The following is a 23,859-nucleotide window of genomic DNA, read 5'->3' on the forward strand; positions in this document are numbered from 1 at the left end:
GACATTTTGCACTCGCTCTTGCCCACACGGGAGTTTAGATGATGCCAATGAGAGGCCCTTGTGCAAGAGGTGGAAAGTGGAAGAGACACACCATGTTTCTCCAGCGGTGTCAGCGGCTGTGTGCAGATGTGAGGTTCACACTGGCTTCCAGGCAAGCTCCTGCAACTCAGCCTCTTCAGCAAGGCAGGCAGCTGAGCTCAATGGCATTCAGGTTACCCTAAAATATCTGGCTGTCAAGATTTCCTTAAAGTTAGTAGCTGGTTTTCCCAACCTTGATTGCCTTAGCTTATGTATCCAAAGGTTACAAATGCTTCTAATTCCCTCTGTTAAATCCCTTCCACTTGAAATACCTAGAATGGTTTCTGTTTTCCTTACTAAACCCCAACTGTTCAAGGGTTAAAGGAGGTTAAGAAGTTCTTGCAGTATTGGGGGTGAGAAATTATGGGGGCTTGGCCTAGGGTATAGGCAGTGAGGATGGAAAAACTAGGATGGATTTAATGTACATTTAAGAAGTGGCATCTAGGGCTTCCCTGGTGGTGCAGTGGTTGAGAATCTGCCTGCCAATGCAGGGAACACGGGTTCGAGCCCTGGTCTGGGAAGATCCCACATGCCACGGAGCAACTAGGCCCGTGAGCCACAACTACTGAGCCTGCGCGTCTGGAGCCTGTGCTCCACAACAATAGAGGCCACGATAGTGAGAGGCCCGCGCACCGCGATGAAGAGTGGGCCCCCGCTTGCCGCAACTAGAGAAAGCCCTCGCACAGAAACGAAGACCCAACACAGCCAAAAATAAATAAATTAATTAATTAATTTAAAAAAAAAGTGGCATCTACAGGACATTGTTATTAATTGGATGGGGGGAATAAGGGAGATGAAGGGGTCAAAAATGACCACCAAGTTTTTGGCTTTAAGGTCAAGCAATCTTGCTAAATTTGCCATACATTCCACGTAGCTGGAAGGGGTGTGGACATCAGGCTGCCCCGAGTGGCCAGCCCTACCAGGGCTCCTTTCCAGATTGAAGCACTGAGGCCAAAGGAGAAGTAAGGAAGTCAACAGTATGATGGTGAAGAAGATGTGCCCTTTGGCTGGATGTAAAAATCTGTACCCTGGATGCTAAGGGCCATTATAATGGCTTATCATCTTTTTCAAAACTGCTCCAACCTGTTCTAGAGCAGAGGAAGTCAGTTAAGCCAAGTTCTGTCCAAATCTCCCCCTAAAAGGAGGCTGCTAGGGAAACGACCAGGCAGCTGGGGTCAGGGTGAGGGCTGAGTGACTGGGATGGAGCAGGAGCTTCTTACAGGAGACGACAGAGGATGCGGAACACCAAGAAGGCAAACCAGTTTAAAAGCCACAAGGCAAAGTTTAGATTCAAATACCAAAGAGAGAAAGTTCAAACACTAAGCTATGAGAAGAGAAGATCACAGTATATGTCATGGGAGATGGCAGAATCAGAGACAGAGCAGATCAAGAGCATATAAAGTTGTATATGCTTGGAGGGGGTGGGTAAGGGGGCGTTCCCACCAACATCAGGAAGTCAGGGCAAATTGGGGGAGGGTAATGATGGTCTCGACAGCTTATGGGAGCGGGGCAGATAGTGTTTTCCTTGCCCATCTTTCCATTCAGGGATGTTTTTATTACAGGAGGACAAGGCTTACCCATAGACTGAGGTCACTGTCTACACCTTCTGGAATGATTTCTAAAGTGCATTCTTGAGAAGCATAGCTGTAAGTGATTCTCAAATGCACCAAAGAGGAGGTATCTGAGTACTGCCTTTGGAATACGTGAAGGCTTTAGGATAACTACTCAGCTTCCTCAGTGATCTCCCTTCTTTAAGAAATTATGATCCATTAGATTCTAAGGTTGTTGAAGACAAGGTTCCATATTGAATCCCTAATGCCCCTCACAGTGTACAACAAATATCAGTTTAACAGATGAAGATAGAATAGCAGATTCCAAGACACTGGGCATCTTTATCCAGTGGGCTAACCACAACCTTTATCCATGTGTCTATCTGTGGAGAAATACACCCAGAATTCCCACTCAAATGTCAGGAACACCACTCCACAACTAGAATGGGATCAAGAACGGCCCCTCTCACCACTTTCTTCATTTCTCAGCAACTCCTCGAAACAGCCTCTGGTGATGGCTCCCAAAGCCTGGAGAAGGGGCTTTACCAAGGGAGGTGAAAGTCTTGGCTGGGGGATCCCCTTGGGGGCTGAAGGGAGAAGGTGGCTGTTAGAACCCTAGACTCCTGCCAGTGACAACCCCAGGAGCACACCTCAGGCCTCGGTTCCCTATTGCCTGGCTTTGCTACTTAGTACTCAGCCAAGACGAGTTATCTAAAGTCTCTAAACCTGAGTTTGTCTATCTATAAAGTGGAGTTAGTGGTGCCTCATTCAAAGAATGGAGAGAACTAACTAATGTTTGTAAGACACCTGCCTTAATACCTGTCCACTAAAATGTTCCAAAGCTGCATTCTCTTCCAGAATTCACCTCCCAATTCCAGCCTTAGAGACTGGCTCTGCTGCTCCCATTCTACTGTACTCACATACCTCTTCTCTCCTCCCTCATTTGCTCCAGAACCCAACACAGTCACAAAGCTCTTCTCCTAATCTCCTGACCCCAAAGCCACTGTATCCTATATCAACGTGTCTCGAATTAGATGAAGAGCAAAATCCAACTTCCTTCAGGTGGGAACAATCAGAAGGTGCATTTTTGCTGGCAGCTGCTCTCTTCAATTCAAATGCCGGGGGCAGAAGGCATAGCTAGAGGACAAATGCCACTACACTAAAAGGAAGACAATCATTTCCCAGAAAACACGCAGCTGCAATTTGCATTCTACTGGAAGTAGAGCAAAGCCTTTTAAATTCCCTCCCTAAGCAGATTTCTGCAATTATTAGAACTTAAAAATACAGATGTTAAAGACCATGGCTTAAGGAGTTAGTTAAATATGCGCAATCGCAGATGGAAAGACTGAAAATTTTCTGAAATTGGTATTAAATACCCTCATACAATAAAGGAACACTGCCAACACATATGGCATAGTGGAGAAAAAACGACCCACTGAAGAAGAAGAAAAAAAAGAAACCGAACAAGCTATTTCCTTTAGTTGGACCACTGGAGAGATGGCTAGTGCCAACCCAATATCCATTCTCTGCTCCCTCTTTACTAAAGAACTCCCTACATTATTGGAGGAGCCTTAAATAAAAAACTGTATTTCTAGTCCCTTATGATAGGATTGGACAAAGCAGAAGTCATTGGGTAGAGCTTATAAGAAAAGCTCTTTAAAGGAGACTTGCTCAGCTGGTAGACACCCTTTTATCCTTCCCTGCAGGAGCTCCAGCAGCCATCTTATGACTATGAGGCAATCTTGAGGCTGGATGGAAGCTGGTGTAGAATGGAGCATAAGTCTGGGATAGTGATGGCACTCTTACTACTTCACATTACCCCTGGAGTCCTTTCCTCTAGACTTCTTTTATGGGACCAAAAAAGAAATTCCTAGTTTGTTTAAGCTGCTGTTATTTTGGCTCAAATGCAGTTCTTAACTGATACTCACACCTAGTGTAGGTTTCCTTGTGAATGAGGATTATAAGTTAATATCAGGAACATAATACTTTTTTGGTAATTATATATGAATTCTTGTTTTAATTTAACTATTGAATAAAATTTATACCAATAGTTCTAAGTGTAGGTTAAATCTAGTCTTTTGTTGCCTTTATAAAGTGCCAGTCTCTATTACAGATAGCTCTCTGAACTGGGTGGACACCATCTGAAAATGGATTCAAGGACCATGTCCCTAACGGGCAGGTGAGGTAAGTGGCTGTTTAGTATATCTTATTCCTATTTGTGTTTCACACAATAACGCAAACATGTATCTCTCTGAAGCATTTCTAAGGATTTTCATCAGCAGTGACAAGGGAAACACAGGAATTAAAAGGCCCCTTCTTCATGCACCGTCTCTTGTTTCCACTATACAGCTAGGCCAGGAGAACCCAGAAAAAGGCAGGGATCACTTTGTGGAAATCCTTATGGGTTTGTCATCTGCTCCTCACTCTACTTTTCCGGTCTCATTCTGGATCAACCTCAATCAGTATGAGAAGCACCTGGGCATGGGAGGCACCAGGCAAATACTTATGAAGAGAAGAGCCAGGGAGATCCCCCTACAGTGGTCTTAGACTCGGCTCTCCCCTAGCTGTCTTTTGTATGTAAGAACTCCAGGAACACTGAGCATATGTTAAATTCGGGACCACATGCATGAGTGTTTATGATAATCACAAAACTACAGATAATTTCAGCAGTAATAAAAGTCATTTCCTATACTTAATATTACCTGCTCTGTGATGCTACGCAAAGACTAATAAGTGTATAAACTTCTTGAGCAATGTTACATAAATATAAAATGTGATTCACGTGTATGTTTACAACCACAAAAACACATTAATTGATAGTCTACAGAAAGACTGAAGTTCTTTTACAAATTAAACAGGGCGCTTCCCTGGTGGCACAGTGGTTAACGATCCACCTGCCAATGCAGGGGACACGGGTTTGAGCCCAGGTCCGGGAAGATCCCACATGCTGCGGAGCAACTAAGCCCGTGCGCCACAACTACTGAAGCCCGCGCGCCTAGAGCTTGTGCTCCGCAGCAAGAGAAGCCACCACAATGAGAAGCCCCTGCACCACAACGAAGAGTAGCCCCCACTCTCCGTAACTAGAGAAAGCCCATGTGCAGCAACAAAGACCCGGACCCAACTCAGCCAGGAAGGAAGGAAGGAAGGAAGGGAGGAAGGGACGGAGGGAGGGAGGGAGGGAGGGAGGGAGGGAGGAAGGAAGGAAGGGAAAGAAAGAAAGAAAAAGAAAGGGATTATAAATAGGGATACTTGTGCTAATTTGCTGAGGATGCAACTAGAAAACCCAGCTTTCTATTCTGGGATTTTAAATCTGGTGCCTTTAGCAAATAGCATTATCAATGGTTTAAAGTCATATTTGGCTTCTGGTGAATAGCAGTGGGGTTTCTCTTCTCCTAAGATCCTCCTGTGAGGCGATGTACCTTCCTCCAGCGGTGTGCCTGAAAACACTAACCTTTCCCCCCTGAGAGCAGTGTGCACGCCCAAAGGAGGGATTCCGAGGGGCTTCACACATCCCTGATCTATCATCCCACTCTGGTCCCCGCCCCCCATGGTCCCCACCTTGATTTTAGCATCAACCCTAAACTTTTTCTTTTAGATTTTCTTACACTGATTGATGACGTTTTCGATGTAAAATAATGTAGAATGACTAAATTCTTGTCCACTACCGAAAACAGAGGTGATTAAGAAAGGCATCTGCACACCTGATGGTACATCTTTGCAGCAGTAAAGGCAGGAGGCTCCACACCCCTGGGCAGATCCAGGGCCTTTAAAGCCATTAGAGATGCACAGGTAGTTTGTCCCAAACACCCTAGTCACCTCTCCAGGAGAGTGGCAAGGCTTGTAGAACCCTAAAAAGGCAGAAAACCTCTTCTCCATGGAAACGTTAATGCTCCCAGGAGAGTTCGCTTTCTGTAGGAAATTCAAGACTTTGCAAGCAAACATGATAAGACCTTGCAAAGTCACAAGGTGACTAGAATGAGTGTCGGGCTTAGAATACTTAGGCAGGGGTGAGGAGAGAGGGGTGGGACCTGGGGTGTTTCCTTTAATTAGAGTCTCTATAGGTAGTGATTTCCCTACTTAACCAAAAAAAAGCAATGGAAGCAGCTCCCCCCCTCATCCTTAAAAGGAGAAAGATGGGTATCTTTAATTGAAATCAAAGCATCACAGAATTCTTTAATTATAGGCTCAAAGGGGTTTTGAACTCATCTTGCAGCTCCTTGGCTTTCAGCAGGACGGTATTAAACCTTCCTGAAAAGATAAGACTCAACCTATTTTTAAACATACCCAAAGAGGACATTCTAGTCTTCTGTTCCTTTGTTAGACAGGGGAGTTTTTTTCCCTTTCTAACCTCACCACAGGTGAACTTTCCTATTACTAACCTGAGCCTTCACATTAGAGTTTGGCTTAGTTTCCTCAGTGGAAATGAACTGCTGGTCATCATTAGCCTTCTTCTAAACTGTACTTCCATCTGTCCATATGTATGAAATTATAACAATTAATTAAGATATTTGGGTTTAAATCAATACATTTGGAGCTAGATGCCCATGGAATTACTGACAAAACACTGCCACCCTTCTTTTTTTCATACCTTTCTCTTTCTCTACCATGAGCTCCAATACATTTGAACACACACACACACTACAACAAATGTGCACAGTCACACTGGTAGATTAAAAAACATCCCTGAAACAGCTAGTTAACATTTAGATCTTGGCCCTCACTATTCACATCAGGCGGTAATAGTGAAGGGCACAGACACTGGAGCCTACTGTCTGTGCTTAAATCCTGGGTCTGGGACCATGGGCATATTTTGTAATCTCCCTATGTGTCTATTTTCTCATCTGAGGAATGGAGACAATAATAGTATCTACCTTATAAGATTGTGGAAAGGATTCATGAGTTACTACATTAAAAGCCCTTAGAATGGTGTCTGGACTCTAATCTTAAATGCTATATATTTGTTAGCTATTGTTACATCCTCCTTGCAGCAAAGGGACATTCGGAGCCTCGATGTTCCAGAAGGCAAAAGTCTGAGAAAGAAAAGAGTAGGACTCAAGTTTAAGGGGAGTGAATAGCAAGAAGAGTGATCAAGGTGAGAAATTTAAAAAGACAAAAAGCAAATAAGAGAACAAAAGCTACAGGGAAAGAGTAAAAGCAGACATTTAATGGGGGAAAAGGTAGAAAGAGAAAAATATAAGGTGAAAAAAAAGAAAAGTAAAAGGGAAACAAGAATAAAAAGGTGGGCATGAAAAAGGGAAGAAGAAGAAAAGAAGGACTGAGAATAACAAAGGAGACCAAACATTAGAAGAGACTCCACTTACAGCTTGAGCTGGGTATCAGAAAAAGAAAGGAGTGAAAGAGAAAACAGAAATGTTGAAACAGAAGAGATGGGGAGAGGGGAGATAAGAGTGGTAACAGGAAAGGCTTCATTTGCAGCAAGGCCTCTTTGCCTTTGAATTAGGGGAAGCTTACATCCAAAATTAACACCTCTGATCTTCTAGACTTCCTTCCCAATTTCTCTTATTGCCTTAGAGTCTGCCCCAGACTTGCCCCCTAAGGTTTGCCCTGATGACCCTTCTGACTTGTGTCTGGTCCGCTCTACCGACAGAGCCAAGATGCAGTGATCTAGTCTTCACTTCATTTTCACTAAATACTCCAGCCATACTTATATTTACACCCTCTTCCTTCTCCAAACCGTCAGAAACCTATAAGGGGAGCTGGTATTTCATTTTTAAAAATTATTCACCTTGACGACATCCCTCCCCCCGCCTCCTCTGCTTCTTTGGTGGGGGGGGGGAGGTGGTCTCAATTTAGAACGAGAGGACAAAACGATACAGTGCTGCAGGGGTATGCCGCTTTTAGGACTACAAATTGTCCTCCCTACCAAAGGGAATTAATCACACAATCACTTGAAAACAAGAGAGAGGCTGGCTCTAGGTATAAAGTAGAATTAGGATTTAAAAAAAAATACTTTTTCTTTTAAGTATTATCATTATTAAATTGCCTTCTTGGTGCAAATAAGCCTCCCTCTTGGAGAAAGTCGAGAGACCTTAAAGGGCCCTCTAAGCAGATGAAGTGGACGGACCGCGAGCGTCTCCTCACGCGGGGGTGAGCTTGGGCCGCCGCCGCCGCCGCCGCCGCCGCCGGAGTCACGAAGCCAGACGCGGCGCGTCTCCGCCCAGGACTCGGGAGACTGCAGCAGCGCGGCCGCGGCCCCGGCGGCTCCTGGAGGCTGGGAAGAGACGCGACTCCTGCAGACACGTGACCTCCTTCCAGCCGCCGCTTCCCGCGACCCAGATCCGTCCCCGGAACCCGCGCTCGGCGGGGCGGGCCGTGGGACACGTAGCGACAGCCCCAGTCCCTGCTGCGCCCCGGTGCGCGTGCATTCGGCGTAGTTCTCCCCTTGGTTCACGCGCCACTGGCAATAAAGAATGTTTCGGGGATCACCCGGGAGAATGCAGGAAGGAAAGACGTTTGGTTTGCCATCTATCTACCTGTATATAGAGAGATTAATATCTATTCTCTCCATCCCCGCCCTGGCAGACCCGAGCGGCGGCAGCGGGACCGGAGACCCGGGAATGCCGCAGGACGCGCTTTCCCCCCGGCCTCCAAGGCCCCTTGCCGTCCGCTGTTCCAAGCGGCAGGGGCAGTGCGCAACTGCGGGCACCTCCCGGTAACTCTCACTAGCAGTGAGTCATGCTCCCGGGGTGGCTCTGGGGAAAGGTAGCCCGGCTGGTGCCGGCCTATGCTTTCCCCGCACCGGGCGCCGCGGCTGCAGGGCGAGCGCGCGCGCGCGCACGGGTTCCCCGCGCAGTGATGTGGCAGCAGCTGCAGGTCGGATCACGTTGCTGGCCCTGTGCTGGTACCCGTTTGAGACAAGATTAAGGAGGGAGGCTTTGGAGGTGCCAGCGGTAGTAAACGTGGGCTCTGCACACTCCCGGAGTCGCTTATCACACGAGGGGGGAGGGGGTGGGGAAGGCACGCAGCGCCACCCGAGGCGCGGCGGAGTTTAGCCAGCGAGTGATAATGCTGCATCGCTTTCCGCGGTAGCCCCTCTCGTGCCACCCCATCCTCTCCCCCTCCCTCCCTGCCGCGTTCCTCGGGGAGCGCCTGAGGCCCCAAACGTCGTCATCTGCGGCTGTGATTAGTGGCACCGCAATTCCGACTGCTGCGGGAAGTTTGGGTGGCCCAGGGACACTGTGTGGCCGAAAGACACTTGGATTGCGACATTCTGACCCACTGGCTACATATTCGTTTATTTTAAATCCTTCAGGGAGCGGATTTCAAGTTGTCCCCTTTCGGGGCAACCTCCAATCAGGGCTAAGGGGTCCCCGCCGGCCACCGAGCGGTGAGCAAACAAGTCTCCAAATTGTCCTTTGGGACTGAAGTTGACCCACCGCGAATTCTCTTTCTCTTTCCTTTTTCTGGTCCAAACCAATAGCACAGTCGGTGGAAAAGCAAAAAGCCACGTTCACGTTCCCGAACCGCAATGACGGACGGATTGAGGGAGTCGCACTTCCGAGCCGAGGAAGCCCTGGCTGCCCTGCACCCCCCGGCGGCCCCCCCGCCCCCACTCCCCCAGCTGACTGCACCGCCCTCGGGAAGATGAATAGCTTGGCTGAAGTTGTTTTTCCTTTCCGGTGGCCCTGATCAGGTGTCCCCGCCCCCTCCCGCCGTTTGCCCTCCCTCGCAGCTTTCTCCAGACGCCCCCTCCCGGCCCGGCCCCTCCTCCCCCGCCCCCCTCCGGGCTGGACCGCGGATGGTACGTTCCGCACGTGAGCTGGGTGCTGGTCTGGCCGGCGACGCGCGTGCCCTGTGGCCAAACACTGCCCGGAGTGAGAGCAAACTACCAGCGCAGTGGGGCCGGCGCGAGTGTGCGTGCGTGTGTGTGCGTGTGTGTGCGAGAGAGCGAGCACGGCGGGAGGAGGGGACCAACCGCTTCACACTTTCAACACTGCACTGAAGAGGGAGAGAGAGAGACTGGAGACGTACAGATCCCCCCAAGATCTCCCAAAGCTACCGTCCCACAGATTATAGAACAGAACCCCAAAAATCGAAACAGAGGAAACGGACAGCGGTGGAACATGGACGAAGGAATTCCTCATTTGCAAGAGAGACAGTTACTGGAACATAGAGATTTTATAGGGTAAGGTGCACGCACCCTTGCGAATATCTGTCTAGGCTTCAGTTTGATTTTTTTCTTCTCCAGAAAGTGGTATGGAGCGGGCGAGGGCAGAGCCCCTCCCCGAATGGATGCCTGATGCTGATTTCTGTTTTGCAGACTGGATTATCCCTCTTTGTATATGTGTAAGCCCAAAAGGAGCATGAAGCGAGACGATAGCAAGGTAAGTGTAAGTTTCTGATGTTCCCCATAACCTGCCTGGATAGTTAATTAGGGCCATTGATTTCACAGCGAAGCTCTGCCCGCAAATATATTCCAGCCCTTGAGCTTCCCCGACTGTGAATTTTAAGTGGTTTGCGGGATACTCTCAAGGGGAGATTAAACATCATACCTGAATTTAAATTGCATTTCAGAACAGTCCAGAGGAAAGAGTTGTCTTGGGCATAGTTTCTCACATAGTGTTTTGTGTTTTTTTTTTTGGTGATGGGGCGGCGGTATTGTAATATCCAGTAAATGAATGTTTAGCTTATTGTTTTCTCTCTTCCATGACTCTCATATATTAAGGATACCTACAAATTACCGCACAGATTAATAGAAAAGAAAAGAAGAGACCGAATTAATGAATGCATCGCTCAGCTGAAAGACTTACTGCCTGAACATCTAAAGTTGACAGTAAGATGCAGATTTTTATTCTTTGCCGGTCTCCAAGGGCGTGTTAATAGCCTGGTACTACTCCCAGAGATATAAGAATAAATGTAAATATCAGATTCCTTACAACCTGTGCTATAGGGTAGAGTTTCCTGCAAACTCAAGAGTAGGTGTTCACAACTGAAGGCAAGAAATCATTTATAACCTGTATTGTGGAAAGCTCAAGAAGTATAGGAATAGTACTTCTTTCAAAGTGTTTGCTTAAGTTGCTGTGCTGATTGGAGAGCCAGTGAAGCCAAATGTGTGTTTTTAAGTCACCAAGTGCCCCCTTCTTTTTTTTGCACTGCAGACTCTGGGGCACCTGGAGAAAGCGGTGGTCTTGGAATTAACTTTGAAACACTTAAAAGCTTTAACAGCCTTAACGGAGCAGCAACATCATAAGATAATTGCTTTACAGAATGGTAAGTCAGTTCAGGGAGGCCAGCCCACCCCGAGGAAGCCGGGCAGCCCACAGAGGAGCAGTGTTACGACTCTTCCCCCAGCCCCACCTCCTTCCTGGGGCCCACGGGCTCACTTTCATTTGTTAAATTGCTTACACTTTCCCTTCACTGGAAAGTGCCCATTTCCCGAAGCATCCTAAAGGCTTTCAGCCGAACTCAGAGGAGTCAGATTTGTATTTAAAGTGGCGGCTGCGCCCTCTCCACTTCGGTTTTTCAGCGGGGAGTAGAGCGCCTCCCCCCCCTCCCCACTCCTCCCACCTCTGGGCAACCGGTGGCTTATATCACTCGAATACGGAGGAAAAACCGAGATCACTTTAGTCAATGCAGGGCCCACGTGATAAGCAGATGTTTTAACGTCGGTATTTTTCTTCTTGCCTCCATTCCTCTGTTCCCCACCCCCGCCCCTCACCCCTTCCTCATCCTAGGGGAGCGATCTCTGAAATCGCCCATTCAGTCCGACTTGGATGCGTTCCATTCGGGATTTCAAACATGCGCCAAAGAAGTCTTGCAATACCTCGCCCGGTTTGAGAGCTGGACGCCCAGGGAGCCGCGGTGTGTCCAGCTGATCAACCACTTGCACGCCGTGGCCACCCAGTTCTTGCCCACCCCCCAGCTGTTGACTCAACAGGTTCCTCTGAGCAAAGGCACCGGCGTGCCCTCGGCCGCCGCTCCCGCCGGGTCCGGGGCCGCCCCCTGCCTGGAGCGCGCCGGGCAGAAGCTGGAGCCCCTCGCCCACTGCGTGCCGGTCATCCAGCGGACTCAGCCCAGCGCCGAGCTCGCCGCCGAGAACGACACGGACACCGACAGCGGCTACGGCGGCGAGGCCGAGGCCCGGCCGGACCGCGACAAGGGCAAAGGCGCGGGGGCGAGCCGCGTCACCATCAAGCAGGAGCCCCCCGGGGAGGACTCGCCGGCGCCCAAGAGGATGAAGCTGGATTCCCGCAGCGGCGGCGGCCTGGGGGGCGGCGCGGCGGCGGCGGCGGCCGCGCTCCTGGGGCCCGACCCGGCCGCCCCGGCCGCGCTGCTGAGACCCGACGCTGCTCTGCTCAGCTCGCTGGTGGCGTTCGGCGGAGGCGGGGGCGCGCCCTTCGCGCAGCCTGCGGCCGCCGCGGCCCCCTTCTGCCTGCCCTTCTACTTCCTCTCGCCTTCGGCGGCCGCCGCCTACGTGCAGCCCTTCCTGGACAAGAGCGGCCTGGAGAAGTACCTGTACCCGGCGGCGGCCGCCGCCCCGTTCCCACTGCTGTACCCCGGCATCCCCGCCCCGGCCGCCGCCGCCGCTGCCGCCGCTGCCGCCGCCGCCGCCGCCGCCTTCCCCTGCCTGTCCTCCGTGTTGTCGCCCCCTCCCGAGAAGGCGGCAGCCGCCGCCGCCGCGACCCTCCTGCCGCACGAGGTGGCGCCCCCTGGGGCGCTGCACCCCCCGCCCCCGCACGGCCGCACCCACCTGCCCTTCGCCGGCCGCTGCGAGCCGGGGAAGCCGGAGAGCTCCGCTCAGGAAGATCCCTCGCAGGCAGGAAAGGAAACCCCCTGAATCCTTGCTCCCCTTAGAAGGGACCCGGGTTCACGCGGAATCATAATAAGTTAAAACACCCTTAACGTTTTCAAGGGAGGAAATGTAAGAGATGCACGACGGGCTTAAAAGAAAACAAAACAAGCAAAAAAAAACCACAGGTGTTTTGTGTACGTTTGGAGTTCCTGTTTTGCTCATCCCTCACCGCCCACCAACCTCCACACACTAACATCCCTTTCTTCTCCCACCAGCTGTAAAAGAACCTCATAGGTATTCTTTTTTCTTTAAAGAGCTCCCCATAGTAAGTTTTGCCTTCTTTTAGGCCACGTTCCATTGTCTTTTAAAATATAAAATATAGAACCAAATTCTCGAGGAAGTGAGAAGGGTCTGCTCTGCGAGTGAGCCCGCTGAACCAGGGTAAGGGAAAGGTGGCGGCGGAGCTGACGTGGAACCGCAGGTAGCGGCTGTCTGCCTGCGTCTCAAAGCTGTCCTGCTTGCTTTAGGAAGATTTCCACAACTAGAAGGAGGACCTTTTAGAATTCAACTTAGTCTTCACTATTTTATAATGTTCAGCTTTTCAAAAGGCGTATATTTTTCAAAGAGGAAGAGGTGAGGATGCAGTCGCTCACTTTGCAGCCTATTCTGAAGTGGTTTGAATGGTGTCTCGTAGTAACTTGCGCTTGTTTAAAGAGATGCGGAGTTGGGCCAACGTCAGAACTAAGTCAGGGAAGGAGATGGATGAGGAAGGCCAGAGTCATTCTCAGTACGTTTGCTAGCACTTTATTGAGAAATTGACCATGAATGAATTCACTCATCTTAATTTCATATATATATATGAAATTGAGTGCATCTATTTTCACCCTGTCATTATTTAATCCATCATGTTTCTAAGTTTATATCATCTTGGTGTTAAAAAACAAAAAAAAGAATGTGCACTGAACTTTAAAGAAAAAAAAAGAAAAGAAAACAAGTCCGAACTGATTTATCCTGTATTCTGTTAATTCACAAGAGTGGAGGAGGAAAGCATTAAACTGGTCCGTTTGGGTTGGAAATAATGTAAAGATGTGGAATGAAGCCCTGTGAGGCCTTCCTATCTCCAAGTGGAGACCAAACCAGATACCAGATAATCACAAAGAAAGCTTTTTTAATAAGGCTTAAACCAAGACCTTGTCTAGATATTTTTAGTTTGTTGCCAAGGTAGCACTGTGAGAAATCTCACTTGAATGTTATGTAAGGGGTGAGACACAACAGTCTGACTATGAGTGAAGAAAATATCTGGGTCTTTTAGTCAGTTTGGTGCATTTGCTGCTGCTGTTGCTACTGTTTGCCTCAAACGCTGTGTTTAAACAACGTTAAACTCTTAGCCTACAAGGTGGCTCTTATGTACATAGTTGTTAATACATCCAATTAATGATGTCTGACATGCTATTTTTGTAGGGAGAAAATATGTGCTAATGATATTTTGAGTTAAAATATCTTTGGGGGAGGATTTGCTGAAAAGTTGCACTTTTGTTACAATGCTTATGCTTGGTACAAGCTTATGCTGTCTTAAATTATTAAAAAAAATAAATAAACACTGTCTGCAAGAAACCAGCTGGTTTAGAAAAGTTTAGTATGTGAAGATAAACTAGAAATTATCTTTTTATTCTAGTATTTTCAGCAATCCACAAATTCTATTACCTAGAATAAATATTGCCACGCTATTTTGTGATTTTAAAATTCTTACTAAGGAATAAAAACTTTAATATACGTACGCTATGAGATTGTCTAATAATTAAAAAGACATAATGGATGCTTGGATAGTTTTAAGATAATCTATGAATATAGGGATAAAAGTCATTTAGGTTCTCAGATACACAACTTTATTTGTCACTGGCTTGATATCACACATTTGCAATCTCTTGCAAGCCTCCAGGCTCTGGCTGTGTCTACTTGCTTGTTCCCAATGTATCTACATGAAAAGTGCAAAAGAAAAACCTACCAGTCACTTCCATGGTGTACGTTAGACCCAGTTTGCTAATGTTTTTATGAATGACGGATGTTTCGCTTTTCGTCTTTGACACCAGGTAGCCTCTGTTGTGTGGTCTGGTGCTTCTCTTTCACTGGATCCCGTATAAATACTCTATCACTTAGGGGTGGTTAATTTCTCGGTATATTTTAGCTTCTTAACCTTTATAAAATAATTCTCTTGTGGGACTTTATCATGGAATTCAAGGAACAGAAATAGTTATTTCTAGACTTTTCTCAAGTTTATAATCAAATGTGTGATTTGATACCAACTGTGCAAAAGATTGTCAGTATTTAGTTTCAATAATGTTCTTCACAAACCCCTTGATTTTTGAAAGGTGTTGAAATAATAGTCAAAATTTATGAGATGTAGAAAAAGTGCTCCCTCTGCTGACTTCATGGCAACCAAACTGCAAGTCATAGAAAGTGGAGCCGGAAGGAACCTCGGAGATCAGCTGTCCAGCCCCTGCCTTTTAAATATGAGAGAAATGAAGCCCAGAGATATCAGATATCTTCCCAAGGCCACAAAGCTACCTGGAGCCAGCACTAGAGGCCAGATCTGTTGTATCCCCCAGTCAGTGACCTACTTCCCGCTGCAGCATCTTGAACCAAATAAACCGAATTTGGGCAGCATTCATGAAACATCATGAATAAATCACAGGAAAAGGAAATAAAAATTAACATTACAAAACCATGTAGGATTTTGAGCATGGTAAGTTATTGAACTTTAGAAAAATATTCTGTCCAAACCAGAATAATGGAAAAAAGTAGCATTTTAAATATTTTGAGTTACATGTTAATGTCATATTGTAATCATGTGTTTCATAGCCAAAAAGATGCAAAGTAAGTCAGAGGATAATAAAATGTTTTAGCATTTGTATAATTTTGGTATAATAAAACAAAAAACCTTAGGGTTGGACCAGATTTTATAGATTAGTTGTTTAGTCCAAATGCCTCTATACTAGCATGGTAATAGGATAAAGTTAGTGAGGATAGAACTGCAAAATAATATTGTCTGTATTGCATCTGAAAAATGTTATTTTGGTCATAGATTTATTTTAATGAACTAAAAGACTGGAGTCATTATAATTTGCTAAGGAGGATTCTATACCTACAGCGGTCAAGTTTAGCCTAAACCCTTTGTATTATATGTGATTTTTCAATATACGACAAATATGAATCTTGAGTCAATAATGTTTTACACATATAGTATTATACGAATTAATTTTACACACACATATCTCTTAGCAAAGTTTATATTGAACTGATAAACATCCTTTCTTCCCGCAAAGAGCTAAGGCCACTTTTAAGGCACTAGAAACTACATTTTAATAGCTCTTTAAAATATGACTGGAGTTTTAGTTCCTATCATTGGGAAAACTATTTTTCATTTAGTTCTCTGTTACTAGCCATACAGGCCATAAATTTTGTTATTGCCCATTACTTGAGATTTGTTCAAAAGTATGTCAAAGAAGCCTCAGGCTGTTCCTGTCTATGTCACAGGTCGATTCTGAACCTCTCCACGGGAGGCGATTGCCATTTGAGGTTCTGGGAAGACAAGGCTGGGCAGACTCGGGGCTTTTACTTTAGACAGAAATGAACAGAGCCCTCATGAACGAGTTAAGCCCATTATAACGCTAAAAGCTGGCTGTACTGTTGTGATCATAGTATTTTATTTCAGAGAGCAATCTGATGTTTTTCATTAAACAAAAATTCTTAATCTATTGGACCCTCAGATCAACATATTTAGGCCCACCCATTGCTCTAACTGTGCTGTTTTAAATAAGTTCAAAATGAATATACAGTGCATGCCTAAGTCCAATGTAAGTTCCAGTTTTTCATAGAATTTAATAGGGGATTGACATGGAAAATTATCACATATTTTCTGTGATTAAGATGGGATTTATACTAAAAAACATGTGCAGCATGTACTTTTAAAAAATGCTCCAGGGACCTCCATGGTGGCGCAGTGGTTAAAAATCCTCCTGCCAATGCAGGGGACACGGGTTCGAGCCCTGGTCCAGGAAGATCCCACATGCCTCGGAGCCACTAAGCCCGTGTGCCAGAACTACTAAAGCCCGCGTGCCTAGAGCCTGTGCTCCGCAACAAGAGAAGCCACCACAGTGAGAAGCCTGCGCACCACAACAAAGAGTAGCCCCCGCCCGCCGCAACTAGAGAAAGCCCGTTCGCAGCAACAGAGACCCAACACAGCCAAAAAATAAAAATAAAATAAAATAAATAAAAATTAAAATGCTCCAGGAAGAGTCGGACACTTGTTTTAAATTGGGTTTCTTGCACTTGTTCAGTGATTCTATATTCAAAACTCCAAACAAATGTAAAACTAAACCTTTTAAAAAGTTGATGTTTTAAAATCCTGAATTCAGTGATGCCCAATTTATGTGGCTTCAGGGAATATGTGCCCCCATGAAACAATGGTTGAGAAAACGGAAGCTTCTATGTTCAGGTGCCAACATTGTTTACCTTTATTACTTATTTATTTTTAGTGAAAAGCTTAGTAAAATATGTTACACATGTCTTAGAAAAAAAATACCCTACTGAGAAAGTTAACCTTTCTCAATAATTCAGGGTCATGATTATAAACATCACTTTTGCACTACACACGTCATCTGGGAGTACTGGCACCTGCACAGAATTCTTTTTGAGTTCTTATACCTTCTTTTTATAGGTTTTTCAGTCTCTTTACTCAGGGTCAGGCTGCCAGCTATCACTTCTTGATGTGTCAGAGCGCCTGCCTAAGTCTTATCTAATTTGCTACTTCTGACTTACTGTGGGCTGGGAAACCATTTAACCAAAACCACACCCATTTGAAATGCATCTAAAATTAGAATAAATAGGTTTTAACAGAGTACCTGAGGGGCACTTCTCTAAATTGTGTGAGCTTGTAGAGGCAGTGACATGTTGATCCCGCCAACTTCTTTTCTCCATTTAACTTTCACATTCTCAGCAAGGTTCCATATCAGAACACTTATGCAAAAGCCTTCAGACACTTTATATATTTTTAATCATTTTTATTACACAAAAAAATGGTTTTATCCTACAGGAACTTCAAAATAAGGAAATTCCTGTGCCAGAAGCAAATTTTGTGATTTGATGAGCACTTCTTTCTCTGATGATGATAGGACCAGGGGACCAAGGGCCTTCAGTGAAAACTGATACTGCATTTTGATTCATGGATGACCCTGGACCCTGCTTCTGGTGTGATATCTCTGCCTCTGGGGTTTGGACATCTTGGGTGGCAGGTCCAGCTAAAGCATTCTGGGGAACTGGCAGGGAGGACGTGCAGGCCCTGACGCTGCCTCTGAATTTAGACGCAGCCATTGGCGATCCTCTGGTGAGAGGTTTCAGACTCCCTGTGGATTGCAACACATTCCTTTCTCCTTGAGCCCACAGTTTGAAGAAATAGTGGGTATGGGGATTCAGGCATTTGTTTCGCTCCTACTATATGTGAGGTGCTGTGTAAGTGCTGGCTAATCAAAGATTAACAATCTCTGAGGATCTCAAAGTCTATTGGGGGTGGCAGACCCACACTAAAATAAATTACAATGAAACATAGTATGTGCTACGCAGGGGTGATTACAATACTTGGGGGTGAAGGTTGCTAACTTCATCTGGGTGGGTCAGAGAAGACCTTGAGAAGTAGCTGGGGTTTACAGAAGGAACAGGAGAGTGAGTCCATCTCCAAAGGGAAGGCTCTGGCACACTCTGGCCCTGTGCTAAGCGCCAGGACAGTTTAACTGGCTATATTCGACTTGAGGTCTGAGCAAGTACTTTCTAACTTCTCAGTCTCTTTATAACTTGACTGCCGTACTGACTCTCACCATCATCTCCTCCTGAGGACCTGGACCATAAGGTGGGATTGAGGGGTCATGATATTTCCTACTGCAAAGAATAGCATTCATAGCCTGATAATATCTAATGAAGTAGCGGGGGGGAAAACAATACCTCATAAGCAGCTCTGTCTCACCTCATCCATCTGTCTTACAAAAAAAAAACAAAAAACACTAAGGGTGACTTCCTCTCCTTAAGTAGGGGCATGATGATTCATGTTCTCCACTCAGTACCCAAAGGGGAAATGAGAGAGAGGAGCCCTAGAGGGAAACAAGGAATCCTAAAGCCTGTTTTTTGAAACCTCTGGGAGGAAGCTGAAGCAGGCAACTAGTCCAAGGTTACATAGCTCAGGAAGTAGCAGAACCAAGATTGGAACAAGATTTTTTGGTTTTTGAGTCCACTGCGCTTTACCCACAGTGTAGTAGTTAGGAAGGCGATAGGCTGTTTTCTCATGAAACAAGTTAAGCTAGTCCATTCGCCGTCTTAAGAGGCAGAGTATATGTTTTTGGTGGACAAGGAAAGATTATCACGGTAATAGCCTTTCCAAATTATGGCATAGAGCATGCAAAAATTACGATGGAGAAATTCTGGAAAAACAATTTTCAACATCCACAGAAAGAGCCAAACAATTTTGTTGTCTACTCAATTTGGAGACATCCAGAAATGTGTCCTCCTTGGTTTGGAAGTCCCCACATGATCTGGTGAGCTTTCCATCTCTGCCTCTACCCCTCCGTACCTAGTGGGTCTATTGAACTCTAAAGGTTCTCCACGAAAGAAGGGATCAAAGCAAGCCATGAATCTGGACAGAGGGAACCTTTAGAATTGAGGAAGTAGGAAAGAGGGCGATCTGCTACAGTTTTTATATGGGGTATTTTTAGGGTGTTGTAAACTTCAGCTACGGTTTCGATTTGAAGTCTTTTACATATGTGTTTGCTCATGTGTATACATAGAATATCAAATGCCTCACAGCAGACACACTGAGTATCCGCCACATAACTCGGTAATAAACTTCGCTTTCATATACGGCTTTACAGGTTCAGCAGTGTTTCAAAAACCAGTTTTGACAGGGGGACTTCACCCTGGATCCAATTCCTGAAGACCTCAGTTACTTAATCCGAAAATACCCTCTGATAGGACATTTTAAAGATACCAGCGTCTCTTTCTGTGACACCTTAAGCAGGGTTTGGTTTTCGAGTATATATTGCGTTAACAGGGCTTATCTGCATCGCTATAACGTAGCTGTGTGATCCGCACGTGACCGAACAGGTGAAGAAACCTGACTATATGCCCACACCCTGCAGAGCTCTGCAGACACAAGTGGGCGCGATAAAGGATCTAGTTCTGAGCTCTGTGTTTGAAGCTTACTCATTTAAAAACTGGAAAACCAACCCTAGCTCTGAAATCGCCGCTTGAGCGCTGCACAGTGAGGGAATTAAAGCCGAGGGGAATAATGTCACCAGCCTGGAGATCTTCAAGGAGCTCTAGGATTGGAAAGAGAGAAGCATTCTTAGGTTGCCTAGCGATAAATCTGCCGATGATATCATTCTCGGGGAGGCCGGCCTCCCCCTCCTGTCCCCGCCCGGCAGTCCTTCCTCCCTCCCCACTCTCCCTCCTCGCCCCCCTCCCACGCCCGGGTTCAAAGTACAGCGGCGCGGGGTGAGGGAGCCTGAGCCTGACTCGGTGCTGTCACGTGCGCCCGCACATGCCTGGGCGCACGCTGCGCGGCACGTGAGGGGGGGCGGGGCGGGGGCCGGGAGGCTCTGGCGCACCGCCTTCTGCGCGTGCGCACTGGCCCCTGCCCCCGCCTTTACCCTGAAACGGGCTCCGGGGAGCCGGCGAGTTGTCGAGTGGAGGGCGGCCAGGTGGAGGGCAGAGGGCCTGGTGCCGAGAGCAGGGCAGGGCAGAGCAGGGTAAGGCAGGGCAGGGTAAGCCAGGGCAGGGCAGGGTAAGGCAGGGCGGGGCGGGGACGGGGACGCGCCCTCCCGACAGCTGCGCCGCACCCTGCCGCGCCGAGTCCTAGCGGGCCGGCCCGAGGTAGTCATTCATCCCGAATTAAAGGCGGCTGCGACTTGGTGCTCCTCGAACCATTCTGACACAGCAGTTTCCGAGCAGCCCTCCCGGCGCGGGTTAGAGGAAGGTCGACAAGCGCCTCGGAGGGCCTTGGGGCGGGAACTTCAAGCCTGGGCCGGCCGCAGCCTGGGGAAGTGACAGGCTGGGGGGTGACACACCGTGACACACCCAGCGGCTCCGGGAAGCGGGCCAGACCCTGGCCTGACCTGGGCTCGTCTTGCTGGAGAAACCCCTGGCAGTGGTTGTGGGTGTGGTGAAGTATCTTTCATTGGTCTCAGTTTTGCAAATTGAATTTCCACTAATTAAGCACTAGGGGATTTAGTTAACTGTGATCAATATATTGGGACTTTCCGGGGAAGGTGTAAAGGAAAAGAAGTGATTTTATGGCCCTGATGGATTCTGCATGGTGCCGTAAAGTGAAGGAAATTAATGTAGTCAGGGGCTGAGGGATGGGTTTTTTAAGTTATATATTTTAAAAAATATGTAGAAACACTTTCTCTTAGGAAAAATGATCAAGTCTCACACTTTCACTTTTTGAAGTGATCACAGGCTGATTTTGTAACACATCTGGAAACGTGCATGTTTATAAAGGATCTGAAATGAGTAATTCCTTTGGAGGAATTTGGGGTTCATGATACCCTTTGGATAACCGGGTGCACACAGCAGTGCTAAAAAGATAGGGAAGCACCGCTACCCCTCTGCAAATTTAGTTTGGGTCATGTGATGGAAAGCGATCTCGGGGATTGCCAGTAATATTTGGACAAGTCAGGTGCCAGTATTTGCTAAGACATCCTAGAGTGGTTGTAAACTCTCCAGCGTAAAGGGCACAGTGAGTGCCACCCTGGAGGCAGACTGGTATGAGCTAACAGACGTTCACAAAGCACAAAACGAATTCATTGTTTGTTGTTTGCCTGGTAATGATATGTATGCATAATGTCCTATAGGTTGAGTTTGAATAACACTTCCCTACCACCCAAACCGTTTGTACAAAACAGCTTAGTTATTAATAACACTCTGAAAGTTGACAAAGCAAAGGTAGACTTCCAACATTTAGTCAACAAATACATATCGAGCTCTTACTATGTGCCAGGCATTGGGGATACAGCAGTGACCCATACAGACAAATTCATCACCCATCATGGTGCTCAAAACTTGCAATAATGCCTCCCAAGTTCCCAGGCATTTGCTAACCAATTATTGTTTATGACAACTAGCAATTATATCCCTCTGCACTGGATTTTTTTCACTTGGAGCTTAGGAAGATGCCAGGCAAAAGGCATCAATTTTCATCCCTTCCTCCCGTCCCCTCTCCCTTCCCTTAACTCTCTGGAGCCATACTAGCCTCCCTGCTCCTCTTCCAACAGGACAAGCTTGATCTTTCTCAGAATATTTGCACTTGCTCATCCATCTGCCTGCAACACTCAGTCCCCAGATGGGGGATAGCTGATAACAACTGCACCCGCACCTTTTTTTTTTTTTTTGGCCATACCACTGGGCATGCGGGGATCATATTTCCCAGACCTGGGATCGAACCCGCGCCCCCTGCAGTGAAAAACGCAGCATCCTAACCACTGGACCGCCAGGGTAGGGAAGCCCACCCCTACCTTTTTTTAAGGTCTCTGCTCAAATGCCACTTTTTCAGAGAGGCCCTCCCTGAGCATCCCGTAGGCAATATATAAAATGCCACCCCTCCATCATTATTTTTGATCTGTTTTTTCTTCATAGCAGGTATTACTCCTGACATTATGTATATACTGATGTATTTGAATACACATATTGTTTGTTTATTGCTTGTCTGTCTCATTAGGATGAACAGGGACTTTTTTCACAGCTATTTGTCTGATGCCAAGAATGGTACCTGGCAATAAATAAATATTTATTTATTTGCCTTTTAAAAATAAACATGTATTGATTCTCAATAGACATTTGCTGGATGAATGAATGAATCTCTGGCAAGCACTTCAGCTTGATGACCTCACCAAAGACAACACAACACTGGCCTCTCAAAGCATCCCCTTCCATGTTAAAGTTCATTTCACCAACACTTACTGAGCAACTGTGTGACACAGAGACATCAAGTGGTAAGGAGTCAAAGGCAGTTAACATCTGATACCTGCAAATGGGAAAAGACTCGGAGTGAGTTGGAAGCTGATTGGATTTTATTGTCGCAATAAAATTATAGATACAGTATTTAAGCATTAATAGAGTTCCCCTAACAATAGAGTTAATATCACTTTCACCTTAGTCCAAATGATTACATCTTATGTTAAAAGAAATTGTTCACTTAACTGAGATAACTTCTTTGAAATTTAAAATTAGAGTCTGATCATTTCTCCATCCCCTGAGTCAGAGAGAACAAACCTGTAGAAGAAGTAAGTGTCAAAACAGATTGTATCTCAGCTCTCAGATGGCCACTGAACCTGTGTGGAACTCAGTGGGACCAACTGAATTCCACCCCTGTTGGAATGTACAACACATGTGACTAGGGCTTGAAGGTCCCAGACGCTTCTGCTCTTCACCGGCTCTGCCAGGTGTGGTAAGCTTTGTCCCTTAGGCAATAAGCTTCTTCAAGGCAAGAGCCAGTATCTGTTTATCAAGAGCCAGTATCTGTTTATCAGTGTATGCTCAGCACCTAACACAATGCCTGGCATACAGTAAGCACTCAATAAACAGCTGTTGAAATCCAAACTCTCCTCCCCATTCCCACAATCATTGTCCTAGTTCCAAGCGTTATCACCTCACACCTGGATTATTGCAGGAACCTGCTCAGTGGTCTTTGTCCAGTCTTCCTTTTGCATGCATTGGCCACACTCCCAGCTCAGTTAACTTTTTAAACACCAGTAGTGCACTAAAGAATAGTTAGGAACAACCCATTACATGAAGAAGGCATGAAAGCTTCAACTTCCCTTCTAGTTTCACTTCCCTTTACTCTGTCCCTTCTCCTATTGCCCCCAACCAGACGATGGGCATCGATTGCGCTTGTTGCACTGAACTACCACAAATTCCTGAATACTGTATGCTCTGCACTCTCAAATGTTTGTCCTTGGGTAGAATAACCTTATTAGGAGGTCTCCTACTCAGTTGTCAAAACTCAGCCCAAATTACATCTCCTCTGTGAAAATTTCCAAAACTCTGGGAGTCAAAAAGTAACCTCACTCACTCCTTTGCTTTGTGTTTTCTTAGCCCTTTCTTTAAATCTCCACTTGGCTGTTTAAACTCTCTCTCCACAAACATGCGTGTGCAAGAAGTTATGTCCTTATTTCTCTCATTAAGTCTAACTTCAAGCCACCGCCCCAAGGGCTGGTGGGAAATAATCTCAGGCATTATGGGCTGTCCCGCTCCCACCCTCCTTAGGATTTTACAAGGACCTGGGATTTTCACAAGGGAAGGACCTGTTCATACTCAGACTGTCTGAGATAATTGTCAGCATCCAAGTTTGCCGCTTTCTGGATGGGTGTCTTTGCTGAGGCGGGAAGAGCCAGGCCTTGGGGCCGTTGAGTCCCCATTCCCGTCTGGGCCTTTGCCACA

General features: G+C 46.5%; 1 protein-coding gene across 1 annotated transcript; it reads left to right on the forward strand.

The window, feature by feature from the left end:
- Nucleotides 1-9,449: 9,449 nt before the first annotated feature.
- BHLHE41 (basic helix-loop-helix family member e41) lies at nt 9,450-13,299 on the forward strand. Its single transcript, XM_061204979.1, has 5 exons — nt 9,450-9,774; nt 9,910-9,973; nt 10,315-10,422; nt 10,748-10,859; nt 11,324-13,299. Exons 1-5 carry the CDS (start codon nt 9,713-9,715, stop codon nt 12,424-12,426), a joined length of 1,449 nt encoding a protein of 482 aa, XP_061060962.1. The 5' UTR covers nt 9,450-9,712; the 3' UTR covers nt 12,427-13,299.
- Nucleotides 13,300-23,859: the final 10,560 nt, after the last annotated feature.

This window comes from Eubalaena glacialis, chromosome 11 (assembly GCF_028564815.1).
Source record: "Eubalaena glacialis isolate mEubGla1 chromosome 11, mEubGla1.1.hap2.+ XY, whole genome shotgun sequence".
Classification (NCBI taxonomy): domain Eukaryota; kingdom Metazoa; phylum Chordata; class Mammalia; order Artiodactyla; family Balaenidae; genus Eubalaena; species Eubalaena glacialis.

Coding starts and splice junctions, on each gene's coding strand:
- BHLHE41 (XM_061204979.1), top strand. CDS start 9,713: ATGGACGAAGGAATTCCTCATTTGCAAGAGAGACAGTTACTGGAACAT. Junction 9,775..9,909: donor GAACATAGAGATTTTATAGG/GTAAGGTGCACG, acceptor TCTGTTTTGCAG/ACTGGATTATCCCTCTTTGT. Junction 10,860..11,323: donor GATAATTGCTTTACAGAATG/GTAAGTCAGTTC, acceptor TCCTCATCCTAG/GGGAGCGATCTCTGAAATCG.